The following is a 16,119-nucleotide window of genomic DNA, read 5'->3' on the forward strand; positions in this document are numbered from 1 at the left end:
CTTCTCGAGCACGAGTGTGCGTGAAAAGTCCTGGCATGCTGCTCCGAGCTGGAAACAAGCAACGGGGAGCGACGACAGCCCATTTGGCTGGCGGGGGCTCGGCATCCCTGCCAACAAAGGTATGCCTAGCACGCTTGCATGGAGGAGGGGGAGGAGGAATGCATTGCTCCCCTCCCTCCCAAATTGCAGGGCTGGCTACACCTGGAGAAAAGCTCATTGTTAAAAATTTACCAGCACATCACTGGTCATTTGCTATATGCTGTAGTGCCATAGCACCCCAGCAACTTCTGTTTTATATACCTAATTAAGACATTACGAAACATGGCTTGTATGGTTATTAAATAATGTTTGTAGATTTTATATTTTGATATTCTCGGTGTTACATATAATGGATCAGATATTCAGCCTATAGCAGGCAGGGATTTTACAGACAGCTGTGGGTAGATTAACCCCAGAGATTCTATGCCAGGCCATGTCCGGATACTGGCATTGAACATCTGGGGTCAGGCACTACCCCGGACGTTGTGGCCAATATTCAGTGCCAACACCCACAGAGCTAAGTGGGCAAAGACAGGACTGCCTTTTGTGGGGTCCTAGCTGTCTGCCTAGCTATGTAGGCACCGCCGGCTCCTTCCTGACTCTGCCCATGGACGTCAAGAGGTGACTATCATCAGCCAAGCCTGTTCTGCCCGGTTTAAGTATGGAGGAATCTCTCCTGCTCTCTTAAACCATGCTAAGATTGACCCCCAAATTTGTTATTTTTCATTGTTAATTGACTGCCCATCCCCTGCTGCCTTGCCCTCGCCCTTGTTTCTGGCTTTAGCTAGCCTTGCAAGAGTTTCACCTCCTTTGTCCTCTTACTCTTCTGTATCGGGGAGCATTGGGTGGTAGGAAGGAGCAAGAAGGTTCAGTTGCTCACTGGGGAGTAACCCTTTAAGTGAGAAAACCAAAGCAACTGTCAAAGTGTGGCCTCCAAGGGCAATATTAGGCTCATCCCATGAGCATTTGCCCCAGCATATGGGTGGGATCTAGTTTTAGCTAATCAGGACACAGATGACTTCCCTTGGACTTTTAGTACAAGGAATTTGATTCAAGCTTTTCAAATGAGAATAGGATGAATGATGGGGGGGGGGGGGGGGGCAGGAGAGGCAGTGGAGGTCTGATAGTTCAGTGCCACCTTGCCCCCACAGACCTCTATTCAAAGAGCTCAGCTTCCTGCTTTTTGCTCATGCTGCTCCATCAGGATCATATCTCGTCCCCTCTCCATTCAAATCCCCTCTTTCCTTCATCGCATTAACTTTGTAACACACCTTTTGTTTCAATGTCATGGAGTCGCTGCTGCCAGAAGCCCCTGAAAGGGGCGATTCCAGTTCCGGGTCCCACTAAGATACAAGGAACACTGGGGTCGGAAGGCAGCCGGAACAAGGGGGCTCTGGAGAAGAAATGAAAAATGGTTTATTCTGTGTTTATGCCACCATTTTCCTCATGCATGATGATACTGACCATCAATCCATCTGCTTACTGTACCTATGTAAAATCCACCCTTGTTTAACATGCCACCAAATGAGTTTGAAGCACTTGTGCTTCTCAAATTCTATGGAAAAGATTTCAAGTTCACTTGAGAAAAAAATTAAATAAAGACTGTTCAATATCAATATAACACTTTCATTACTCATATAACCATCATCACCCATCCATCTGCCCACCTAGTCATCTGTTGTCATCTATCCATTCATCTGTGTGTCTACTCGCCTACCTGTCATCCATCTATCCTTCCACTAGCTGATCTAATCTCATCATCCATCTATGCCTCTACACATTTGTGTCACCTTTCCATCCTTCCATTTCATTCATCTATTCATCTTATGTCATCAATCTATCCAGTTGAATATCTACTCATCTACCTGTTATCCATTCACCTTCTACCTTGTTCATCTACTCATCTGGTGTCATCAATCTATCCAGTTATGCATGTACTCATCTACCTGTCATCCATTCATCCATCTAACTGCCAACTGTCAATTAGTTTACTTGTCCATCTAATCATCTATCTACTCTTCTACCACCCATTCATTTGCATATTTGTCCATCTAATCATGCTTTCTCATTCATACATCCATTCAATCACTTGTCCATCCAGCTATCAGTCTCATTTATTTACCCTTCCACTGAGCCATCCATTCCTCTGTTTTCCCATCGATCATTTAACATTTTCAAGGCCTGTGCAAGGCTTATTAGAGTCCTAGGCAAGCTTTCTGCCTTGCACCCCCTCTTTCAATTAACTGGATTCCCCTCCCCCCCACTTGAGATTTTGATAATTAAACCCATGATGATCACCTCACCACCCTTCCCAGAACAATCCCGTAAGAATACATAATTGGATATCATGGGCCTGATAGTGAGTCGATGGCGATCAGCGTTTTGCTGACTGCTGCTAGTGTTAAACCTGGAAATTCAATGTTGGGTCAAGTCCTGGCGCTGACATTGAACTTCTGGGTTTACGGAGCCGGCTAACACAAGTGGCTAAGTGCGATATTCAGCACTTAACTGGCTATGGGTTACTGAACAAAGATAGGACTGACTTTTATGCAGTCTAATTTATGCGGTTAACCTGGCCAGTTAAGTGTTGAATATCGGCACGTAACCAGCCCAGTGCTAACTCCGTCCCCAGAATAGCCGTTTTTTCTAGTCCAGCACCAACTGGTTATTTTCAGTGACACTAATTGTTTAAGTGCCACTGAAAATTAGTGGTTAGCCCTATGAAGGCCGATTTAAGCAGCCAAGAGCTGTTTCTGGCCAGTTAAATCATTTTGAATATAGACCCCCCCCCCCCCCCCCATACTTTTAAATATGCGTTGGTTAAGTAAGCAGAAAGGTGACTATTTTGGTGCTATTTTATGAGAAGTGACTGTGACTTGATAAAATATATCAGGGGTGGCCCAAGGCAAAAAGCCTCCCGAGGCAAGGATGAGATGCTGCCGCCGCCCCCCTAGGCCACAGTTTGGCATCTCTCCCCTTCTATCCTCCAGACCATTCCCCCGAGTTCACCCTCTTTTCCATTTTCCAAAAGGTGGCAGCAATTCCCAAACACTGCCCTGCCGCCGGTACCAATCTCTCTCTACTGTGGCCTACCTCTGTGGAAACAGGAAGTTGCATCAGAGAGGCGGGCCACAGTAAAGCGAAGAGGCCGATGCCGGCGGCAGGGCAGCATATGTGAATTGCTGCCGCCGCTGCCTTTTGAAAAACAGAAAAAGAAGGTAAACTCGAGAAGGGCGGTGGAGGAAAGAAGGGAGAGATGCCGCTCCAGGACGAATCCCCCTGATTCTACATATGTATCAAGTCCCATATGGTGCCCCCAAGTTGAATGCACATTTTAATTGCATAATGATCCGTTAACTTGAGTAACGAACCGTTAACTAGCAATAACTGGGTGCTAACATCCAATTATTGCAGTTATTTAGTTCCAATTTGGATCTGTGTGCACATCTTGCTAAGCGATCTTCTATAAAAATCTACGTGCAAATCTTTTAGCGTGCAACTGAAAAGGAGGCGTGGCCACGGAAGGAGCATAGATGGGTCAGGGGTGTTCACTAAAGATAAACGCAGTATTACAGAATTTGGGGGATCCACGCCCAACGCACGAGTCAGGATTTACACCAGGTTTCAGTGGATGTAATCTTCATGCCCAAAGTTGGGTGCATATCCCAGTGCTATGCACTATAAACAGCGTGCAACTTGGGAGTGCCGTTTATAGAATAGTGCTACGTGCAGATTTTGGGCGCTCAAATTTGGGCTTCATTTTCTGAATTCGCCCAATGCCAGTCACATGAGTAGCCAGACCTCACGGTGGGAGGGGGGCCATGAGCCTGAGGTGGGGGGCACATTTTGGTCTGCCGCCCCCCTTGATGCCTCACCGCCGCCCTGCCGCTCCCCCCACCGCCCTGCTGCTGCCCCCCCCCCCCCCCCACTGCTGCAGCAAATACCTTGGCTGGCGGGGGCCCAATCCCTGCCAGCTGGACCAGTGTTGTCCAGCACTGGTCTCAGGCACCTTTTTCTGTGCTTTTTGAATTGGTTACTAGTCTCCAGCCAAACAGAACAGAGATGAATTCGGTCACTTTAAAGTGGAGATGAAGCTGAAGCTGGTTGCAATTCTTGGTGAGCAGACATATGTGTCTATCACAACAGACGGATAGCCATCCCATGAAAAATATTACATTGGCGTGACAATCCATTGGGTTGCCTTCTCGCTCTGTTTTCCCCTCACATCCTGCATACTTCTTTTAGTGAAATTGAGCATGCTCAGTTTCACTACAGGAGCGAGCTGGATGTGAGGGGAAGACAGAGCAGGGCAGGCAATGTGGCGGTGCCGGAGACCGGCACAGGACAACACTTCAGCTGGTGGGGGTTGGGGACCCATGCCAGCAAAACCAGGGGCCCAGAGGAAAGTTGGGGGGCCCAGGCCCCCATGTAGCTATGCCATTGATGCCAGCACTTCTATATCTGGCACATACTAGGTGCCTCAATTCTATAATGGCACCTAGGTAAGGACATGTGTAACTTACATAAGTTTTGCGTGTAACTTGGGCCCCCACCCACCCACCCCGTCCATGCTCCACCCACATATATGTCCCTCCCCCCCTTGCAGTTACGGTCCAAGAAAACAAACAGGGAACAGATCTACAAGATCCAGCAGATCGCAAAAAAATACTCAAAAAATGTCCAATTTATTCACTCCTCTAAGGTACAACGTGAGTCCACTTGGTCATCTGCTTTTTCTTTCTCACGCCCGCTATCCGGAACTCACTTCCCCAATATCTAAAGTTAGATGACTCCTACACCTTCCTTGAAACCCTATCTTTTCAACTTGGATTTAACATTCATCTTGGTTGGATTTCTGCAGCGGGGCGGGAGGGGGGGGGGGGGGGTGTGGAGCGAGATGTTTGTGAACTGCTTGATCGGTCTTGAGTGAGTGTGCTTTCCTATGGCGTTTCTTTTCTAATTTTAGCTCATTTTTATTCTTATTTTAATCTATTGTAAAAACCGTTTTGATTTGAGTTCAAGAGAAGCGGTATAGTAAATTCAATAAACAATAAATGATAAGAAGTTAAAAGCCCGACACGGCCATGTTTCGCCCTCTCAAAGGGCTGCGTCAGGGGCTTGTAACAGAACCCAGAGGTGCTGTCACAGAATTTCACCCACTGGTTTTAAACAACTTTTCTCCAGAAAAGCAGCAGCAGTGGCAATAGCACAGGCCCGATCTTATAGATTAGTGACTAGCACACTTAGGCCCCTAACTGCCAATTTTCGAATCATTATGGAATTGCTCTTTAGGCATATAAATCAAGACACTGTCCAGGCTCTGTCCAAAGTCCTCCCCTGTGTTGTGCAAAAATAGCTTATAAAATGATCCTCACATTTAGGCACATTTAGGCTGTGAAGGCCCACAGATAAGAACATAAGAGTAGCCATACTGGGTCAGACCAATGATCCATCTAGCCCAGTATCCTGTTTTCCAAATAGTGGCCGAACCCAAATTGTGGCAGCACTCCATACTACAAATCCCAGAGCAAGCAGTTGCTTCCCATGTTTGTCTCAATAGCAGACTATGGACTTTTCCTCCAGGAATTTGCCCAAACCTTTTTAAATCCAGATACACTAACCACTGTTACCACATCCTTTGGCAAAGAGTTCCAGAGCTTAACTATTCATGAGTGAAAAAATATTTCCTATTTGTTTTAAAAGTATTCCATACAACTTTTTTTTTGTTACATTTGTACCCCGTGCTTTCCCACTCATGGCAGGCTCAATGCGGTAGGCAATGGAGGGTTAAGTGACTTGCCCAGAGTCACAAGGAGCTGCCTATGCCGGGAATGGAACTCAGTTCCTCAGGACCAAAGTCCACCACCCTAACCACTAGGCCACTCCTTCACTCCTGAAGTTGTTTAAAACCAACTTCAAGTGTCCCCTAGTCTTTGTACTTTTGGAACAAGTAAAAAATTGATTTACGAACTATATCAGTTTTACAGAAAAAGGAAAAGGAGAAAGGTTCCCCTATGCAGTGTTGTATAGTAACTAAGTTCATGTAACTAGTTACTGTACTTAAGTAAATGTTTTGTTACTTTTAACTGTAAAGAAGTACAGGAAAATTTTGTTACTTTTACTCTTACCGATGTAATAATTTTACCAATTTTTACTACTTTTACCTAGTTACTTCTGATGCTTGCAGTTAAAAGTAAAAAGTAAGAGACCTAATGACGATTCCTCCATAAACCAAATGAAACAGCAAAACCTGGAACAGGATTTTGCAATTGCAAACCTTGTCACAAACAGTGGATCATCTCATCTTAAATGTTGGTGTTCAGGGAATATAGCCTATGAGCAGCAGAATTGTCTGTGCTTTTTGAACTGGTTACTAGTCTCCAGCCAAACAGAACAGTGATGAATTCGGTCACTTTGAAGTGGAGGTGAAGCTGAAGCTGGTTGCAGTTCTTGGTGAGCAGACATATGTGTCTATCACAACAGACGGATAGCCATCCCATGAAAAATATTACATTGGGGTGACAATCCATTGGGTTGATAGTCTGCTCGTCTGGCCTTAAGACTGAAGAGTTTCCATACATTCGACATTCTTGCATCAGTTCTTGAAGATGTTCAGATTTTGCCATCAGAACAAAAATAGTTAGGACAACAACAGACAATGATTTCAACTTTGTGAAAGCCTTCACTGTAATTGGACAGCATGACAATGATAACAAAGATGAAGATGTAAGTGATGAATTAGCAATGTAGATGATAACGACAATGATGATGATAAAGCATTCTTTGTTATAAGGAAGTCACCTGTTTCAGACAGAGATTCCTTTGATCAATACCAGCAGACCCAGTCAAAAGACAAAAGTAATATTGCAGTCTGGCCCGATTTGATGGAACTTTTTATCAGACCGAACAATCCACTTCCTGATAATACAGTTTTGAACGTCTTTTTAGCGGTGGTGGATAAAGACTCACAAGCGCATTCACATGAGTGACAGTTATTTTCAAAATTTAGCTTTACTAAAAGTGAAGAAGATTGAATTGTTGAGCAATAAAATGTTGGGATTAAAATGTTAACAATAGTTGTATTCGCTGTACTTGAGGTACTTTTACTTTTTACTCAAAAAGTATTATATTAGGCAGTAACTTTTTAACTTTTACTTAAGTAGATTTCTTAATGTGTTCTTCATTGTACTTTTACTTAAGTGTTAAGATATACATTTATTTTTACTTTGACTTAAGTACTTTGACCTAGTACTTTGAACAACACTGCCCCTAGGGACACATATGCCCAATGTGCCTTCAGAAACCAGCCTCACCAAGAAAATAGGCAGGCACAGACATTCATGCCTGCTTTGAAGCAGGACCAAACAGTCCATGTAACATATCCAACGTATCTCATAACTTGCCCCAGCTCTGCTGCCCAAACTCTGCCCCTGGGGAAGCAGAATGTACATGTAGAATTTTGAAGTCTACATCTGTCATTTTGCCTTTTTCTCTCAGAAAGAGGAAGCACAAAAGTAAGCAAGTACTTTTTCTCTTGAAAAGTAGCCGTGGACCTTGTACATAGGTAGGCTAGCAAAATTCACCTCATTTCCACAAGCTGCTAAGAGTTTTTATCACCATGTACACTTGTGTTGCTCTATCAGTGATGGTTATTAAAACATTAGATTGTGGAAATCATTCTCACCCCCTTACGAAGCAGGGCACATGTTCCTCAGGCTTAATCTGGTCCAGCCAGGTGGAGCACACACCATAGTGCAGAGGACCTCTGCTGTCTGAAGAAAGGAAAAAAAGAAAAAGGCAGAGCAGATGAGAAAAGCACCAATTCCAGGATGGCAAAACAGGGGTGTTGTGGGGAAGGACTGAGGTGAACTGGAAGGTAGAGCTGTGGGGGAAGGGGATTGGTGTAGTTTGCCTGCTAACTTTGGTGGGGAGGAGGAGGAAAAAGGCAAGGAAAGCATTAGAGGTTGACCAAATTTCAGTTTCAGCACCAAAATCTGGGTTTGGTCATGCCAATTCCAATCTGAAAATGGCTACCGGGACCACCCACGGCAGTCTCGGCAGCCATTTTGACCGAGGAACAGGCAGGGGGCAGGAGCAACTGGGCATCAGTACTACCCGTAAAAGGCCACTAGACCACCAGGGCATTTATTGATAAGCCGGGAAAAGTACTGGTGGGGGGGGGGGGGGGGGGAGGGGGGAGGTCGGCCCGGCAGGAATCATTCTCTCTGCCTAATGGCATAATGGTTAGTGTACAGAGTGGAGAAGTGGCCTAATGGTTAGTGCAGTGGCCTTTGATTCTGGCAACCTATTGCAGCTCCTTGTGACCTTGGGCAAGTCACTTAACCTTCCATTGCCACAGGTATAAAAGATTGTGAGCCTTTTAGGGACAGAGAAAGTACCTGCATATAATGTGTACAGTGTGTATGTCTAGTAGGACTTTAGAAATGATTAGTAGTAGCAGTCCAGGAGTAAACACTCACCCTGCCAGGGGGGAGAGGAAACGCCATTATTACCAAGCTGCAGCAAAAAGGGGCCAGTGCTGGCATCGGCACATGTTTTACGTGTGTACTGAGGCCCCCTTTTACTGCAGGTGGTAAAAGGGAAGTCTCGCCTTCCTGCAGGAAATGGCCATGCAGCAAGTAAAGCACTTGCTGTGAGGCCATTTTTTTTTGGGGGGGGGGGGGGTGCCCTTACCGCCACCCATTGAGGTGGTGGTAAAGGCTCCCACTTTAACCCAGCAGTAACCGGGCAGTGATTACCGCCGGAAATGACAGCGTGCTAGGGGTGGGAAGTACCACTGGGCTGCTGCAGTAGCCCAGCAGTACTTCCTATATAGCGAGCGGTAAGCCGGCATTGGGCTTACCACCGCTTAGTAAAAGGAGCCCACAGAAAGGTCTGGCTCAGGTCTGGAGAAATGTAGACTCACCTTGAGTCCGAAAGGACACCACGGCAATGGTGAGGTGTATTTCATTGGGGCAGACCTCGAGGGATGAGCTGATGGAGTAATATCGAGGTTGAAGGAGGGGCAGCTGAGTAAGAAGAAGCGAGGAGGGGAGGGACACCGATGGAAATTCTTCCAGAACCTCCATCAGCGTCGGGCACTGGAACCACTTCCATTCCTCATACAAGCGAGCATCCTATAACAGAATCACACCAAAGTCAGACAGTAGAGAAAGGGTCGATGGATGGAGGTAAGTGTGCAGAGCAGGGGCATAGCCAGACCTTGGCGGGAGGGGGGTCCAGAGCCCAAGGTGGGGGGGGGGGGCACATTTTAGCCCGACCCCCGCCAGCCTGTGTTCTTCAGTGCCGGTCTCCGGCATGTTCGCTGATCTGTGCTGTGAGTCGACGTCAGGACTCACAGCACAGATCAGCAAATGCGCCGGAGACTGGCGCTGAAGACAACTAAGGCTGATGGGGGTGGGGACCCCCTGCCAGCAAAGGTACCTTGCAGCGGGTCGAAAGTAGAGGGGGCCCAGGACTAAATCTGGGGGCCCATGCCCCCACCTAGCTACGCCCCTGGTGCAGAGTCTTTCTGGGTAAAGACAGAATGGGGAAGGAGAGGAAATGTAGGATGGAGGGCAAAGTTAATAGATATTAGTGATGTGTATTTCTTTTGACACAATTTTCTCATGTCATTTTATATCAGTTTAATCCAAATGGACAGGAAACCCCCCTAAGTTTTGTGTTTTTCCTGTATCATAAATAGTGTGCACTATTTATCACATGGAACAACAAAATAGAACAAAATGAAAATCTGTATATATGACATGGGAAACTAAATGAAAGGAAAATGTCTGCCCTGCATACCCCTAACAGATACAGGCAGTGAATCGATAGATGAATAAAGGTGAGCTTGTGGATTAATGGAGGACAGATAAAATATGGACCAGGAATGGGTAAATACACTGGGCAGGTGGGTTACTGACAAGGTGTATGTGATTACTTGGCGGAACAGAGAACTGATATACAAATGGAGAGCTCCATAGATGGTACACAGGCAGAATGGGTTCCCAAAACCTGCTTTTGGGGTCATAACCTATATGGGCTCTTATTTTCTCTCTCTTTCAGAGTTCAAGCTTTAAATTTAGGATTCTTATAGAGCCAGGATTTGATACATACATGGCTATCCTGGAAACATCTTTTGCCGGCTTCCTGCTTTTAATATACCTAAAAAAAAATTTTTACTATGCATTTTTGCCTCCATTGCAATCTTTTTTTCAACGTCCCTCTTTGCCTTCCTTAGCATAAGGAATGTCAAGTCAAATGCAAAGTGCTGTTTCTTCTTCCTATTCAGCTTCCTTGCACCTACTGTTACTCTATTTCCCACTCTGTATATATTCCCGGAGTTGGTACTCTCCTCTCCGGAACCTGTAAGCCACATTGAGCCTACTGTTATGCGGGAAAATGTGGGATACAAATGCAATAAATAAATAAACCACACCCCAGGACTCAGCTAGACTCGCTGGCTTTGAGAAGATTCCTAATGATTATACATGAGACACATTTGCATCAGTTCTGAGAAACCTGACTAATGTACGTGTATATATCTCATCAGGGACAGACTGACAGGGATCTGGGTCCCCGGGCAATAAGGGTCATGCCCCCCCCCTCCACCCTCCCAACTTTCCATCTGATAGATTACTGGCTCTGCATCTGTCATAATATTTCTAAAACACACTTTAGCCAAAAACCTGATGTAGAAATATACAAAATCATTAAACCATGCTGATCCAGGGTATACATTTGGAATGATCTGCATGTTGTTGTGCTTTCTAAATGCTACTGAGGCTCAACCTTTTTTCATTTCGACACACCTGACGGATGACGCTGACATATGTGACACACTGCATGCATCACCCTCACGGACCTTTGGTCTGACACAGTATAGCAGTTCTTATGAGTTAAATGTACATACGCTCCGCATCCACAAGAATCCAACCTTTTCCCAACAACAGATGCAGATCAGAACTAGGAAATTTCTACATGGAAATCATCATACAAAAAACAAAAAAAAAAAGACATGCTGATTCTCATGTCCATCTGAGGAGTAGCAACAAAAATCTCTCCCAGGCACATTGTGAAATACAAAACCTGAAAAAATCCTAACTTAACGTAAATGTAGCAAACATGTCGTATGATAGTAGACTACCCCTATGAATCAAGCAAGAACATTACTTATGAATAGGCAGCACTATAACCATTACACTGGGCCCTAAAACACCAATATACCATTCCCTCACTGCACCTGTCTGACACACTGATCTTTCCCTTTTAGCTCTTTCCTTCTTTTTTTTCTTTTCTGCCTCTCTGTCCACTCAAGCTTCACCCTCTTACCTTCTAGTTCTCCATCTCCTATTTCCTTTCACCTTTCAACTTTACATCTCCTTCTCTCACCCCATATCTCTCCCATTTCTGCTCTCACCCTTTCCTCAGCCTCCTATTCCATTGTCTTTCATCTACTCCCCAATACCACATTTCTACCCTCTGTACTCACTGTCCTCCTCTCAGTCATCACCTTGACAACCCCCACCCATGGCCTCTTCCATATGGTTCTAACATTCTCAGAATTGCCCCTTCCCCTGCATCCTTGTAATCTGATATCCCTTCCCCTCCACCACTGTCCTCACCCATGGTCTTGCATGTTTCCATCTCTCTTCTTTCCTTCCCACTGTCCAGCATCTCCCCTCCCCTCCCTTCTGCCCCCAGGTCCAATATATCTCCCTCTCTCTTCTCTCCCTCCCTTCTGCCCCCAGGTCTAATATCTCTTCCTCTCTCCATCCACCTGTCCCTAGATCCAACATCTATCCCTCTCTCTCCCTCCCTCCCTCCACAGGTCCAACATGTCTCTCAAACTTCCCTGGGGTTCAACATCTTTCCCTCCCTCTCTTCCTCCTCTGAGTATATTTCTCCCTCTCTACTCCCTCCTTCCCCACCACCCCCAGGCCCAACATCTCTCCATCTCTCTTTCTTCTCTTACCCCATCCCATCCCTTCCCCTCCACCCCTGGGTTCAACATGTCTCTCTCTTTTTCCCCTCTGCCCCCGGGTCCAACATGTCTTTATCTGCTTCTTCTCTGCCCCGGGTCCAACATGTTTTCATCTCTCTTTCTTCCATTCCCCCTATGTATAGCATCTCTCCCTTTCTGTTCCCTCTTTCCCCAGTGCCCCAGGTCCAATATGCTTCCATCTCTCTTCCTTCCCTTACCCCATCCCACGTGTCTAACATCTATCTCCCTCCTTTCCCTTCACCTCTGGATCCAACATATCTCCATCTTTCTTCCTTCCCTTCCTCCCTCCCTGATTTAACATCTCTCCCTCTCTGTTCCCTGCTTCCCCATCTCCATCTCTCTTCCTTCCCTTTCCCCACTCCACGTGTCCATCATCTCTCACTCTGTTTCCCCTCCACCCCCCCAGGTCCGGCACTACTCATTTCTCTCAACTTCTCTCCCCTCACAGCCTGACATTTTAAACCTTTGTTTCTGTGGCAGAACAGCAGCAGCATTGATTCCCTTCAGTGGGACATATTCCCTTCAGATGGTCATATCTCTTGCATATTCATTTGGAATCTCCTGAAAACCAGTATAGTTTGATGGCTCCCGGGATCTGATTTGAAATCACTGTCATAGGTGGTTGTAACAGGTGAGGCAGATCCCTGTCAGAAGATCCTGGTTTTTACTAAACCATCAGGCTCCTGTTGCTGATGGCACCCTAATTCCAGGACCAAGACCTTTTGGCCGGTCCTGCTAACATCCCAGTGCACTGTGGTTGATGTAGACCTTGCTTAAGTCTAACATCAGCACCACAGACCTGAGAACCCGTTCCGAAGAGTGTGGCAGAAAGCCAGGACTGTTTTGAAGTCTCTCTCCAGAATTAAGTCATGACCCTCAAATTGAAGTAGAAAGACCCCGCCCCCATTCCCTGCATATGGGTTATGTATGCTTACAGAGTTGGTTAGGGTGAAAGCACAGCAGTGTTCCATCAAATACCTGGCTTAACCTCTCCAGCCGTTGACTCTCTATGGGGTTTTCAGCCAGCGTGGCCAGGAGCTGTAGGAACTGCGGGGTTGGTGGGGTGGTGATGTCCAGGAAATGGGTCAGAGCCTGGAAGAGGGTGCAGGGTGGTAGGCGGCTGTCTGAGACCCATGTGCCCTTTTCTCCGGACTCTGCTGAATGGACGCATACAGAGAACATGTGAGTCACAGGCAGTGTACTGTGCTGCAGGCCTACGGGGTAACCACTACCTCTTCTACGTGAGCACCGCCTCCCACGCTATGGCAGCAAAGAAGCCAACTTTTCAAAATGATTGGGGTTGCAAACGACTCTTCTCTGCCTACAGTGAAGAGCTTGGAGTGCTCAAGTGCTCCCTGCACCCACAGAGATGACAGACCCAGCTAATATACCTGTCTCTTCCTTGAAAACAAGAGGCAAACTAAAAAAAGAGCCCTTACCCTTTAAAATAAGCGACAGAGATAGGGCTGCCACCTGACTCCATGTCATAAGGAACAGGCTAGTCCAGTTCTGGTTTTACCCTATCGACTATGTGGACTCGTAATTCTCATTTTCTCATGTAATAGATCAGAATTGCAGGGTCATGCATGTATTAGGGTAAAACTAGGACTGCATTAGCCCATTCCTTATGACATGGAGTCAGGTGCAAACGTACTGAGAGCCCCCTCCCCTACACTAAATTAGCTCAGACCAGTGGTTCCAAAAACCTGTTCTGGGGGCTGCTCAGCCAGTCAGATTTTCAAGATATCCACAATGAATATTCATAAGAGAGATTTGCATGCAGTAATGAGCCCTCAGGCCCGGTTTGGGAACCACTGGCTCAGACTGAGTGAGCCTCTCTCCCTGTCACAGGTGCAGCCTGAGGGAGTCTGGGGAACTGCTGAGATTAGCCCAGACTGAAATACTAGTGGCAAGGCACTAGTACTGACCAAGCTTGCCCCAGAGTTGCCAAGTTACCCATGCCAGGAGGGAGACTTTTTGGCCTGGGCTTGGTTTTAAACTTACATCCCAAAGTAGTGTCGTAGTTGTAGTCTATGATTCTATCCATTGAGATCAGTGCTGCAGGTCACGTAATGCACCAGGATGAGGTTGGCAGAAATCCAGGACCTGCCAAAAGGTCTCCCTCCTGGAATGAGTAACTTGGCAGCTCTGTTGCCCCCTGAATCGATCTGCTCTCAAAGATGCGTCTGAAACACTTTCCTAATGGCTTGTAGCAACTGGAAATGAGCTGAACTAATCAAAACTAACTTAATCACCATAAATGTATTCGTTTACATGTGATGCCAAGTTAGTAAAGAGGAGAAAAAGACCTCAATAGTCACCGCGTGGCAGCAGAACAAATTGTGTACTCAGTGCCCGCATTTCTATGACTCCGTTCTTATCATTGGTCAAAAAAACTCCACTGTGAATGAATATAAGTAGGTTGTGACTGGTTTTCAATATTACATAGAAATTGTTTAGTCTAAATAATGTTACTTAGCTTTAAATATGCCCAACGGGCATAACATTATTTAGACTACTCAATTTCTATGTAATATTGAAAACCAGTCACAACCTACTTATATTCATTCACAGTGGAGTTTTTTTGACCAATGATAAGAACGGAGTCATAGAAATGCGGGCACTGAGTACACAATTTGTTCTGCTGCCACGCGGTGACTACTGAGGTCTTTTTCTCCTCTTTACTAACTTGGTATCACATGTAAATGAATACATTTATGCAGTGACGTAGCGGGGGCGGCTGCCACCAGGGGCGGATCGCCGCTGCACCCCCCCCCCCCGGGTGCAGACCAACACGACACCCCCCCACCGGCATGGACCCCCCCACCAGCATAGCGCCACCCCGACACGGTCCCCACCTGTCTACGAGCTCCATCCATCTGCAGCGCTGCTGTAAAAATCGCTTCGTCGGCCCTTCCCACACTCACTCTGTCCCGCCCTTGAGGAAATAGGAAGTTACGTCAGAGGGTGGGACAGAGTGAGTGCAGGAAGGGCCGACGAAGCGATTTTTACAGCAGCGCTGCAGATGGATGGAGCTCGTAGACAGGTGGGGACCGTGTCGGGGGGGGGGGGAGGCGCTGCGCCGGGGGGGGGGGGGGGTGGACGGATGCACCCCCCCACCCGTTGACACCCGAGGCGGACCGCCCCCACCGCCCCGCCCTTGCTACGCCACTGCATTTATGGTGATTAAGTTAGTTTTGATTAGTTCAGCTCATTTTTAGTATCATACTTACCTTTGCTGAAACATTGTCCTGTGTGATCTGTATTTGTAGCAACTGGAGCCAGAGTACTCAATTTGACAAGAAAAATATGGCAGGAGAGCAAAGCATTCACACACGAAGGCTCCAGAGGGCCTTTTTACTAAAGAGATGGTGCACAGCAATGAGCGTGCCATGCATCAATCCGGAACTACCGCCGGGATACCGCAGGAGCCTGGCTGTAGTTCCCACCCCTAGTACGCACCATTTCCGGTGCATGCTGCCTGGTTACTGCCAGGTTAGTGCAGGAACCCTTACCGGCCGCCACCTCAATGGGTGGCACAAAGTGCTCCAAATGGCCGGGTGCCACACAGCAGCCATTTCTTGTTGAGAAAAAAAAGACAACCTCTTACCCGCTGCAGTGAAAGGGGGCCTCGGGGCGCATCAAAAACACGTGCTGACGCTATCGCAGGCCCCCTTTTACCACAGCTTAGTAAAAGGACCTCTAGGTTTGTAACAAGACCCCCCCCCTCCCAAGCTGCACAGTGCACAGGAAGCCACCACCTCAGAGGGCTTCGTGCTGCTCCTGACACCCCGTTCCTTCACTTTGTGACTAACCCCCAGGCTCTGTTTCCGTGTGGGGCCTTTTATTTCCTGTAGAATTGTTGCTGTGACCTCTGTGGCTCACAATCAATGTGCCAGCCCTTCCCCAGACGTCTGCAGGCATCCTAGCTGAGGAAAGGCCCCTCTTCTGCTCTGTTTTATCTACACCCACACACTCCCTAAGTTGATAAGGAAAGAAAAACATAGGCCAGACTTTCCTTCCCCTGACAGACTCTCACAGCATAGTGTATACACTAAACCTGGGCATCAGGG

The 16,119-nt window shown here is 46.8% G+C and overlaps 1 protein-coding gene across 1 annotated transcript in view; it reads right to left on the reverse strand.

The window, feature by feature from the left end:
* Window positions 1-16,119, reverse strand: part of NOS3 (nitric oxide synthase 3) — a 235,114-nt gene that overhangs the window by 89,230 nt on the left and 129,765 nt on the right. The window contains 4 exon segments of the mRNA XM_030195595.1: window positions 1,311-1,432; window positions 7,724-7,811; window positions 8,966-9,176; window positions 13,025-13,203. Coding sequence (XP_030051455.1) covers window positions 1,311-1,432; window positions 7,724-7,811; window positions 8,966-9,176; window positions 13,025-13,203 — 600 coding nt within the window.

The sequence above is a fragment of the Microcaecilia unicolor genome, chromosome 1, assembly GCF_901765095.1.
Source record: "Microcaecilia unicolor chromosome 1, aMicUni1.1, whole genome shotgun sequence".
In the NCBI taxonomy this organism is placed as follows: domain Eukaryota; kingdom Metazoa; phylum Chordata; class Amphibia; order Gymnophiona; family Siphonopidae; genus Microcaecilia; species Microcaecilia unicolor.